The following is a 12749-nucleotide window of genomic DNA, read 5'->3' on the forward strand; positions in this document are numbered from 1 at the left end:
ATAATGTCCCCTATATGGTGGAAGGGAATGAGACAATGTGAAAAATGTTCTTTTGTGTCAAATGAAAACCATAACAAGTTTCTCAAAACTGAAAGCAAGGAATTTTTCCCAAAAGAAAAAAATGTTTACACTTACTTTAATATCATATTCATGGTCTCATTTCTGTCTTTACCTTGAAATGGCAGAGTACCAGTAAGCATTTCAAACTAAAACAAACAAAAAATACCACGAGTCAACTTAGTACAACTTAGAATTTACAATGAAATTCATCAGAAATAAGAATGAGACTTGTAATACATGATCATCAAATCATGCAGGATCTACATGATAGTAGGTAAAAACAGGACCAGAAAACTAGGTTGCTTAAGGGAATACACCTCTGGTACCCCACAGTACATAGGCCAAATGAGAGGTGATTTGTAGCAAATGTAACTAACCATTTTTTCAATCCTAAATTCCCCAAACCAAAGCAATGTGGAAATAGACACAAGGCATTTTCTTTTAAAACAAAGATAAGCTTTTAAAGCAAACATTTAACAATGAAAGAAAAGCAAAAATAAGTACTGAGCCATTTCAAATTCATACATGCTCAAGAAAGATAATCATTCTCATTCCCTTTGCTCTCTTTAAAAAAAAAAAAAGGAACCAAACAAGAAGCTATACACACAGATACACACACCACACACTGATATATGTATTTTAATTTGGACAGTTGTACACAGCATAATGAAAACATTTTCCCTAAGAGAGTTAATTGAAATGTGGATAACTAGAACAATAATCATATTTAAAAGAAAAAGTAGATCTGAAAATGAAGACCATTATAGCTCACTAGAGAGAAATGTTTTTATATCCCTAATATTTAAATATTTCTTTTTTGTTTGTTTGTTTGTTTATACTGCAGGTTCTTATTAGGCATCAATTTTATACACATCAGGGTATACATGTCAATCCCAACGGCCCAATTCAGCACACCACCATCCCCACCTCACCACAGTTTTCCCCCCTATGTGTCCATATGTCCGTTCTCTACATCTGTGTCTCAACTTCTGCCCTGCAAACCGGCTCATCTGTACCATTTTTCTAGGTTCCACATACATGCGTTAATATACGATATTTGTTTTTCTCTTTCTGACTTACTTCACTCTGTATGACAGTCTCTAGATCCATCCACGTCTCAACAAATGACTCAATTTCGTTCCTTGTTATGGCTGAGTAATATTCCATTGTATATATGTACCACAACTTCTTTATCCATTCGTCTGTTGATGGGCATTTAGGTTGCTTCCATGGCCTGGCTATTGTAAATAGTGCTGCAATGAACATTCGGGTGCATGTGTCTTTTTGAATTACGGTTTTCTCTGGGTATATGCCCAGTAGTGGATTTCTCGGTCATATGGTAATTTTATTTTTAGTTTTTTAAGGAACCTCCATATTGTTCTCCATAGTGGCTGTATCAATTTACATTCCCACCAACAGTGCAAGAGGGTTCCCTTTTCTCCACACCCTCTCCAGCATTTGTTTGTAGATTTTCTGATGATGCCCATTCTAACTGGTGTGAGGTGATACCTCATTGTAGTTTTGATTTGCATTTCTCTAATAATTAGTGATGTTGAGCATCTTTTCATGTGCTTCGTGGCCGTCTGTATGTCTTCTTTGGAGAAATGTCTATTTAGGTCTTCTGCCCATTTTTGGATTGGGGTGTTTGTTTCTTTAATATTGAGCTGAATGAGCTGTTTATATATTTTGGAGATTAAACCTTTGTCCGTTGATTCATTTGCAAATATTTTCTCCCATTCTGAGGGTTGTCTTTTCGTCTTGTTTATGGTTTCCTTTGCTGTGCAAAAGCTTTGAAGTTTCATTAGGTCCCATTTGTTTATTTTTGTTTTTATTTCCATTACTCTAGGAGGTGGATCAAAAAAGATCTTGCTGTGATTTATGTCAAAGAGTGTTCTTCTTATGTTTTCCTCTAAGAGTTTTATAGTGTCCAGTCTTACATTTAGGTCTCTAATCCATTTTGAGGTTATTTTTGTGTATGGTGTTAGGGAGTATTCTAATTTCATTCTTTTACATGTAGCTGTCCAGTTTTCCCAGCACCACTTATTGAAGAGACTGTCTTTTCTCCATTGTATATCTTTGCCTCCTTTGTCATAGATTAGTTGACCATAGGTGCGTGGGTTTATCTCTGGGCTTTCTGTCTTGATCCATTGATCTATGTTTCTGTTTTTGTGCCAGTACCATATTGTCTTGATTACTGTAGCTTTATAGTATAGTCTGAAGTCAGGGAGTCTGATTCCTCCAGCTCCGTTTTTTTCCCTCAAGACTGCTTTGGCTATTCGGGGTCTTTTGTGTCTCAATACAAATTTTAAGATGATTTGTTGTAGTTCTTTAAAAAATGCCATTGGTAATTTGATAGGGATTGCATTGAATCTGTAGATTGCTTTGGGTAGTACACTCATTTTCACAATGTTGATTCTTCCAATCCAAGAACATGGTATATCTCTCCATCTGTTGGTATCATCTTTAATTACTTTCATCAGTGTCTTATAGTTTTCTGCATACAGGTCTTTTGTCTCCCTAGGTAGGTTTATTCGTAGGTATTTTATTCTTTTTGTTGCAATGGTAAATGGGAGTGTTTTCTTAATTTCTCTTTCAGATTTTTCATCATTAGTGTATAGGAATACAAGAGATTTCTGTGCATTAATTTTGTATCCTGCAACTTTACCATATTCATTAATTAGCTCTAGCAGTTTTCTGGTGGCAGTTTTAGGATTCTCTATGTATAGTATCATGGCATCCGCAAACAGTGACAGTTTTACTTCTTCTTTTTGAATTTGTATTCCTTTTATTTCTTTTCCTTCTCTGATTGCCGTGGCTAGGACTTCCAGAACTATGTTGAATAATAGTGGTGAGAGTGGACATCCTTGTCTCTTTGCTGATCTTAGAGGAAATGCTTTCAGTTTTTCACCATTGAGAATGATGTTTGCTGTGGGTTTGTCATATATGGCCTTTATTATGTTGAGGTAGGTTCCCTCTATGCCCACTTTCTGGAGAGTTTTTATCATAAATGGGTGTTGAACTTTGTCAAAACCTTTTTCTGCATCTATTGAGATGATCATATGGTTTTTCTTCCTCAATTTGTTAATATGGTGTATCACATTGATTGATTTGCGTATATTGGAGAATCCTTGCATCCCTGGGATAAATCCCACTTGATCGTGGTGTATGATCCTTTTAATGTGTTGTTGGATTCTGTTTGCTAGTATTTTGTTGAGGATTTTTGCATCTATATTCATCAGTGATATTGGTCTGTAATTTTCTTTTTTTGTAGTGTCTTTGTCTGGTTTTGGTATCAGGGTGATGGTGGCCTCATAGAATGAGTTTGGGAGTGTTCCTTCCTCTGAAATTTTCTGGAAGAGTTTGAGAAGGATAGGTGTTAGCTCTTCTCTAAATGTTTGATAGAATTCACCTGTGAAGCCGTCTGGTCCTGGATTTTTGTTTGTTGGAAGATTTTTAATCACACTTTCAATTTCATTAATTGTGATTGGTCTGTTCATATTTTCTGTTTCTTCCAGGTTCAGTCTTGGATGGTTATACCTTTCTAAGAATTTGTCCATTTCTTCCAGTTTGTCCATTTTATTGGCATAAAGTTGCTTGTAGTAGTCTCTTAGGATGCTTTGTATTTCTGCAGTGTCTGTTGTAACTTCTCCTTTTTCATTTCTGATTTTATTGATTTGAGTCTTCTCCCTCTTTTTCTTGATGAGTCTGGCTAATGGCTTATCAATTTTGTTTATCTTCTCAAAGAGCCAGCTATTAGTTTTATTGATCTTTGCTATTGTTTTCTTTGTTTCTATTTCACTTATTTCCGCTCTGATCTTTATGATTTCTTTCCTTCTGCTAACTTTGGGTTTTGTTTGTTCTTCATTCTCTAGTTTCTTTAGGTGTAAGGTTAGATTGTTTACTTGAGATTTTTCTTGTTTCTTGAGGTAGGCTTGTATAGCTATAAACTTCCCTCTTAGAACTGCTTTTGCTGCATCCCATAGGTTTTGGGTCGTCGTGTTTTCATTGTCATTTGTCTCTAGGTATTTTTTGATTTCCTCTTTGATTTCTTCAGTGATCTCTTGGTTATTTAGTAACGTATTGTTTAGCCTCCATGTGTTTGTCCTTTTTACGTTTTTTTCCCTGTAATTCATTTCTAATCTCATAGCATTGTGGTCAGAAAAGATGCTTGATATGATTTCAATTTTCTTAAATTTACTGAGGCTTGATTTGTGACCCAAGATGTGATCTATCCTGGAGAATGTTCCGTGCGCACTTGAGAAGAACGTGTAATCTGCTGTTTTTGGATGGAATGTCCTATAGATATCAATTAAATCTATCTCGTCTATTGTGTCATTTAAAACTTCTGTTTCCTTATTTATTTTCATTTTGGATGATCTGTCCATTGGTGTAAGTGAGGTGTTAAAGTCCCCCACTATTATTGTGTTACTGTCAATTTCCTCTTTTATAGCTGTTAGCAGTTGCCTTATGTATTGAGGTGCTCCTATGTTGGGTGCATATATATTTATAATTGTTATATCTTCTTCTTGGATTGATCCCTGGATCATTATGTAGTGTCCTTCCTTGTCTTTTGTAACATTCTTTATTTTAAAGTCTATTTTATCTGATATGAGTATAGCTACTCCAGCTTTCTTTTGATTTCCATTTGCATGGACTATCTTTTTCCATCCCCTCACTTTCAGTCTGTATGTGTCCCTAGGTCTAAAGTGGGTCTCTTGTAGACAGCATATATATGGGTCTTGTTTTTGTATCCATTCAGCAAGCCTCTGTCTTTTGGCTGGAGCATTTAATCCATTCATGTTGAAGGTAATTATCGATATGTATGTTCCTATGACCATTTTCTTAATTATTTTGGCTTTGTTTTTGTAGGTCCTTTTCTTCTCTTGTGTTTCCCACTTAGAGAAGTTCCTTTAGCATTTGTTGTAGAGCTGGTTTGATGGTGCTGAATTCTCGTAGCTTTTGCTTGTCTGTAAAGCTTTTGGTTTCTCCATCAAATCTAAATGAGGTCCTTGCCGGGTAGAGTAATCTTGGTTGTAGGTTCTTCCCTTTCATCACTTTAAGTATATCACGCCACTCCCTTCTGGCTTGTAGAGTTTCTGCTGAGAAATCAGCTGTTAACCTTATGGGAGTTCCCTTGTATGTTATTTGTCGTTTTTCCCTTACTGCTTTCAATAATTTTTCTTTGTCTTTAATTTTTGCCACTTTGATTACTATGTGTCTCGGCGTGTTTCTCCTTGGGTTTATCCTGTATGGGACTCTCTGCGCTTCCTGGACTTGGGTGGCTATTTCCTTTCCCATGTTAGGGAAGTTTTCGACTATAATCTCTTCAAATATTTTCTCTGGTCCTTCCTCTCTCTCTTCTCCTTCTGGGACCTCTATAATGCGAATGTTGTTGCATTTAATGTTGTCCCAGAGGTCTCTTAGGCTGTCTTCAGTTCTTTTCATTCTTTTTTCTTTATTCTGTTCCACAGCAGTGAATTCCACCATTCTGTCTTCCAGGTCACTTATCCATTCTTCTGCCTCAGTTATTCTGCTACTGATTCCTTCTAGTGTAGTTTTCATTTCAGTTATTTTATTGGTCATATCTGTTTGTTTGTTGTTTAATTCTTCTAGGTCTTTGTTAATCATTTCTTGCATCTTCTCAATCTTTGCCTCCATTCTTATTCCGAGGTCCTGGATCATCTTCACTATCATTATTCTGAATTCTTTTTCTGGAGGGTTGCCTATCTCCACTTCATTTAGTTGTTTTTCTGGGGTTTTTTCTTGTTCCTTCATCTGGTACATAGCCCTCTGCCTTTTCATCTTGTCTATCTTTCTGTAACTGTGGTTTTTGGTCCACAGGCTGCAGGATTGTAGTTTTTCTTGCTTCTGCTGTCTGCCCTCTGGTGGTTGAGGCTATCTAAGAGGCTTGATGGGAGGCTCTGGTGGTGGGTAGAGCTGACTGTTGCTGTGGTGGTCAGAGCTCAGTAAAACTTTAATCCACTTGACTGTTGATGGGTGGGGCTGGGTTCCCTCCCTGTTGGTTGTTTTGCCTGAGGCAACCCAACACTGGAGCCTACCTGGGCTCTTTGTTGGGGTTAATGGCAGACTCTGGGAGGACTCACGCCAAGGAGCACTTCCCAGAACCTCTGCTGCCAGTGTCCTTGTCCCCATGGTGAAACAGAGCCACCCCCCGCCTCTGCAGGAGACCCCCCAACACCAGCAGGTAGGTCTGGTTCAGTCTCCCCCAGGGTCACTGCTCCTTCCCCTGGGTCCCAATGCACACACTACTTTGTGTGTGCCCTCCAAGAGTGGGGTCTCTGTTTCCCCCAGTCCTGTCGAAGTCCTGCAATCAATTCCCACTAGGCTTCAAAGTCTGATTGTCTAGGAATTCTTCCTCCCGTTGCCGGACCCCCAGGTTGGGAAGCCTGACGTGGGGCTCAGAAGCTTCACTCCAGTGGGTGGACTTCTGTGGTATAAGTGTTCGCCAGTCTGTGAGTCACCCACCCAGCAGTTATGGGATTTGATTTTACTCTGATTGCGCCCCTCCTACCGTCTCACTGTGGCTTCTCCTCTGTCCTTGGACGTGGGGCATCCTCCTTGGTGAAGTCCAGTGTCTTCCTTTCGATGATTGTCCAGCAGCCAGCTGTGATTCTGGTGCTCTCGCAAGAGGGAGTGAGAGCACGTCCTTCTACTCCGCCATCTTGGTTAATCCCCAAGCTAATATTTAAATCTTAAGCTTAGATTCAATAATGGCTTTGGCCTCAGTCCTCTGTTCATTTATTTGAACTTACAGCCTTAGTTAGCTTATCCATTCAACTCTCTCCTGATGACTGATGACTCTCAAATTGATTCCAGTTTCAATCTCTCTCAATCCCCAGTTTTCCCTTCCACATCTAAAGTAATGGTTCTCAACTGGAGCCTGAAGAGATAGGGGTAGGAGTCACAGAAAGGTAATGAAGATGAAGGGAAGTATGGTGTATGGGGATCATCTCTCTCAAGCTCCAGTCCCCTGCCCCCAAACCTAAAGTAATGGTTCTCTCCTGGAGATTGGAGGAGTAAGAGGTGGAAAGGCAAGAACAAAAAGAAAAAGAGAAGGATAGTACATTGGAATCACACCTGCCCCTCAAATAAACGATATACTGGCTGGCAGGGTAGTTTTTTGTTGTTGTTGTTGTTTTTTAAGGTCTTCAGATGATTCTGACGCTCTCTCCACTGCCCTCTCCTAATTCATTACTATCAAGGGGTTAAACACTAACCCACAGTAACCTATGCAATGTGTTAAAAATAAATTCTTTCCTCACTTTCAAAATCAGCTGTCCTTCCCAGCTATCTCTTTTCTATTGAACTACTTTTCTTTTGATCCCCTGAAGTTTTAGAGGTATCTCTATCTTTGACCCTTCCCCTCTGTTTCATCTGTGGCATTTAATCTGTTACTAAGGTCGTCCACTTCTTCCCTTGAAATGTCTTTAAGATTTCCTTTTTTTCATTCTATAATCTTAACAACTGTCTTCTAAGGAGAACTTCTTGGTCTCCCTACTTTTAGTTTCCTCCATTTGCAATCCATTTATATAATACTACCAAGGCTAATTTTCCTAAAGTACATTTTTTCTCTAATTACCATCGTGTTCAAGAACCTACAAAAGTTTCCTACCACCCAGAGTATTGTGTGCAAATCCTTATAGGCTTATAGCCTCATTTCCTCCACCTTCACCCTCATTCTCCACTACTACTCTAGTCAAACTGGTTCTCCAGGTCCTTCCTAATACTATCACAATACTATTCTTCTTGACACACAGCTATTTGAATTTTATCCATCCTTCAGGGCTTAATTTAAGTTCTATCTCCTCCACTTTTCTTACATCAACTTATATGAATTCTTGCCTGAACTCCTGAGGTATTTCCAGGCAGTTTATTTAGCTATTCCATTTGTTTCCCCAACCAGATAGCATGCTTTCTTAGGTCATGGAAAATGCCAAATATTGTACTTCTAGTCTGTTCCCACCCCACTGCCCTTACCAAATGCCAGGCTCATAACAGCCACTTAATATATTGATGCATCATACGGTAATTCAGTGATAAATAGGCAAAAATGGATTATCAGGCTTCTAAAGCAAATTGTGTCTGATTCAATAGCTATTCATTTATCACCCTACTTAATACTACAAATTCTATGCTTAATCTTATACCAAATCAGTCAGTCCATATGCTCATTATGCTAGATACTATGGGAGATTATAAGTAGTAGAAGACAGGATTGCTTTCCTTAAGAGGTTTACAATCTTTCTAGGGACATGCTTGAAAAAATGTGACAATAAGATAATATACCATAAGGTGCTAAATTCTGTGATACCTAGTTAAAATACCATGTAACTACTAAACACAGTATTCTGAAATCTAAAATCTGGTAGGCCTTTATCTAAGTTTTAAATTTGAATAATTTATAAAAGAATGCTGCCATTTACCTTTTAATCTAGCAACTAAAAGAAATCAGAACACCAAAACCCTAATTTTTATTGTATAACAGCTAGCCAATCAAGTTTTTTAACAGTCATGAACTTGAGAACCCTATTCTCACCTAACACATTCCAACACTCAGATTAAAATTCGAAACAATACTAATTGTATATTGGCATAATTTAAAAAAAAACTACTTACCATAAGTACACCATATGACCACCAATCAGCACTCTGGGAATGACCTCTTCTATTTACTACTTCAGGAGCCATATACTCCACTGTACCACAAAATGAGTAGGCCTTCTTCTCCTGATCTACTGATTCCTTGCTGAGTCCAAAATCTATAATAACAATATTACACAAAAACATATCTGAAGATCTTCAGAAAATAGAAAATACCAAAAGAAACTAAACTATGAATTAAACCTACTCATGATGGCCTACGATTACCATTAAGAAAGCTCCTTACCATTAAGAGACCAGTAATAGAAAGCAACCTGTATTTTATAATACTCTTTTGGAGCATTTAAAATTGCTCAGTTAAACCTCATCCTCAAAATACATGTTTTCATGTCTATACAGGAATATGATTCAACAATTTTGAAAGGACAACAATTAAATCAACACTGTCATAGTGACCTAATTTTTAAAACAGACTAAGACAAAAAAAGATAGTAATTTGCACTTTTTAAAATATTAGAAAGGCAAATTTTGCTTTGGCTTTGGTGAACTTCCATTTCGTTTATGGTCTTCAAAGAGCTAAAGGTACTGATATATAAAAATCAATCTTATTTCTATATACTAGCAATAAAAAATTGAAAGGTGAAATTTTAAAAGTACTATTTATAACACCACCAAAAAACCCTCATGAAATCCACAGGTATAAATATACAAAGTATGTATATACAAGACTTGCATGCTGAAAACTATAAACATCAATGAAAGGAATCAGAGTAGATCTAAGTAAATGGAGAGAGATACTGGTCATGATTTGGAAGATTCAATGTTGTTAAAGATGTCAATTCTCCCAAAACTGATCTACAGAGTCAATGAAACATTAATAAAAATCCCAGCAAGATTTCTTCTGTAAAAATCAACAAGCTGAATTTAAAATTTATATAAAAAGACAAAGGAAATAGAATAGCCAAAACAATTTTGAATAAAAAAGGAAAATTCAAGGACTCACACTACCTGACTTCAATACTTACTATAAAGCTATAGTAATCAAGACAGTGTTGTACTGGAGAAAGGCTACACACACACATACATATATGAATGCAACAAAACAGCGTCCAAGAATAGACTGACATATACAGTCGGCTCTGCTATGCTTGTTTTAAAACTGCAAATTTGTTCCAATGCGATTGATACCTTACTGTTACCTTTCAGAGATTTATACCACTTCACAAATGTCCTTTGCTGTACTATTTCTGACAAAACTGACATTTAACACTAGAGTTTGCTTGGCGAATATAACATGAATTTCAAATTTCAGCTTGGTTTATGTGCAATTTTGCCCGCAAGAAATAATAGGTGAAACACTAGAAAACTGCACCTAGTTGAACTGAGCCAAGCAGAAATACATACATGCACACACCTCAGATATCTACCAGCTATTTCAGCACATCATGTGTGTTATAAGCCACTTCTGTTCACCTGTAGTATTAGAACTCCCAATTCCAGATAATTTACCTCCCACTACTTCACAATAACTTACAAACTGCAAACTTTCTGATGCCGATTATACAAGCAAATTTCAGGATTTTTTCAAGGTAAGGTATCATATTTATTGTAGTATTTATCTATTCTTAATCAGTTAGAAAATATAAAACAATGCCATCATTTTTAACAGCTTCTTATCTTTCTTTAATGTGTCACTGGTTATATATTTTAGTGTTAAACCCCTAACTCCATTTTCTCCGTAAGTCATATTTTTTACTATGCAATTATGCATAGTACAGTGATTTTTAAGATCATATGTGTTGCATTATAACAGAACTGGCTATATACAGCCAACTGATTTCTGACAAAGATGTAAAAGCAATTCCATGGAGAAAAGGTCAGTCTTTCCAACAAATGGTGCCAGAATAATAGAATATTGATATACAAAAATCCGTCCTCATACCATACCTCATAAACATTAATTCAAAATTTCTTAGATACAACATCAAAAGTATAATCCAGGGCTTCCCTGGTGGTGCAGTGGTTAAGAATCCGCCTGCCAATGCAGGGGACATGGGTTCGAGCCCTGGTCTGGTAAGATCCCACATGCCGCGGAGCAACTAAGCCTGTGTGCCACAACTACCGAGCCTGTGCTCTAGAGCCCGTGAGCCACAACTACTGAAGCCTGCATGCTACAACTACTGAAGCCCGTGCACCTAGAGCCCATGCTCTGCAACAAGAGAAGCCATTGCAATGGAAGCCCACACACCGCAACGAAGAGTAGCCCCCGCTTGCCACAACTAGAGAAAGCCCACGTGCAGCAACAAAGACCCAATGCAGCCAAAAATAAATAAATAAAATAAATATTTTTTTAAAAAAGTATAATCCATAAAAGAAAAAAGTTGGGGCTTCCCTGCTGGTACAGTGGTTGAGAATCTGCCTGCCAATGCAGGGGACACGGGTTTGAGCCCTGGTCTGGGAAGATCCCACATGCCGCGGAGCAACTAGGCCCGTGAGCCACAATTACTGAGCCTGCGCGTCTGGAGCTTGCGCTTCACAACAAGAGAGGCCGCGATAGTGAGAGGTCCGCGCACCGCGATGAAGAGTGGCCCCCACTTGCCACAACTAGAGAAAGCCCTCGCACAGAAACGAAGACCCAACACAGCCATAAATAAATAAATAAATAAATAAATATTAAAAAAAAAAAGAAAACAGAGGAGGAGGGAGCACTTCCCAACTCATTTAAAAAAAGAAAAAGAAAAAAGTTGATAACTGGAATTTATCAAAGTCAAAAAGTGCTCTTCAAAATATACTGTTCAGAAAATTAAAAAGAAGCTACAGACTGGGAGAAAATGTTTGAAAATCACATATCAGATAAAGGACTTGTATTCAGAGTATATTTTTAAAAACTCAAATTCAGTAATAAGAAAACAAACAATCCAATTTTTTTAATGGACAAAAAACCTGAACAGACACTTCTCCAAAGAAATACATGAAAAGATGCTCAATGTCATAATTTGTTAGGGAAATGCAAAATAAAATCACAATGAGATACTACTCTATGCCTTTTACTAGAGCTAAAATAAAAAAATACTAACAATACCAAGTAATGGCACGGATGCAGAGCAACTGGAACTCTCATACATCGCTGATGGGTATGCAAAATGGTACAAGCACTTTGGAAAACAGTTTGGAGGTTTCTCATTAAGTTAAACACACACTTCCCATATGATCAAACAATCCCACCACTTTGGTATTTACTGATGTGAAATAAAAATTTATGTTCACATAAAACCTGTACAAAAATATTTCTAGTGGCTTTATTTGTTACTGTCAAAAACAGGAAACAACCCAAATGCCCCTTAATTGGGGACTGGATAAACAAACCATGGTACCATCATAAAATGGAATACTACTCAGCAATTAAAAAAAGAAATTACTGATACACACAACAATATAGATGAATCTCAAATGCACTATACTAAATAAATAAAGCCAGATTCAAAACACTATATACTGTCTTCCTATTTATATTATTTTGTGGAAAAGGCAAAACCATAGGGCCAGAAAGCAGATTGGTGGTTGTCAAGGGGTAAAGGGAGAACTGACTTATAATGGGGAAATTCTGGGGGGTGAGGGAACTGTTTTATATCTTGATGCTGACTGTATGCATTTGTCAAAGTTCGCAGAACTATACACAAAAAAGTAACTTAAAAAAATAAACTTTTGTATTTTGAGGCAACTGTAGACTTACACGCAATTATGTGAAATACTACAGAGATCCCGTTTACCCTTTAGCCAGTCTCCCCCATGGTAATATCTTACAAAGCTATATTACAACATCACAACCACAATAATGGCAATGATGCAGTCAAGATACAAATTAGTTCCATTATCACGAGAATCTGAACAATGAGTTTTACTCTATGTAAATTATACCTTAATTCTATAAATGAAAAATTTATAAGCCCTATATTTCTCTTTTAAAATAAAATACAATATTAATACTTAATTTTAGGGCCCCTTGAAACTGATTTTCTAACCACACTCCGTATTTTCCTTTAAAAGTTACTTATTCTTGTATAATA

The 12749-nt window shown here is 37.1% G+C and overlaps 1 protein-coding gene across 6 annotated transcripts in view; it reads right to left on the reverse strand.

Moving 5' to 3' along the window:
* Nucleotides 1-12749, reverse strand: part of RPS6KA6 (ribosomal protein S6 kinase A6) — a 146386-nt gene that overhangs the window by 50638 nt on the left and 82999 nt on the right. For all 6 annotated transcript variants that reach the window (XM_036841133.1, XM_036841134.1, XM_036841132.1 and 3 more), the window contains 2 exons: nt 8698-8840; nt 136-206 (listed from right to left, as the gene is read on the reverse strand). In XM_036841133.1, coding sequence (XP_036697028.1) covers nt 136-206; nt 8698-8840 — 214 coding nt within the window. The remainder of the gene's footprint in view (nt 1-135; nt 207-8697; nt 8841-12749) is intronic.

Source organism: Balaenoptera musculus, chromosome X (assembly GCF_009873245.2).
Source record: "Balaenoptera musculus isolate JJ_BM4_2016_0621 chromosome X, mBalMus1.pri.v3, whole genome shotgun sequence".
Lineage (NCBI taxonomy): Eukaryota > Metazoa > Chordata > Mammalia > Artiodactyla > Balaenopteridae > Balaenoptera > Balaenoptera musculus.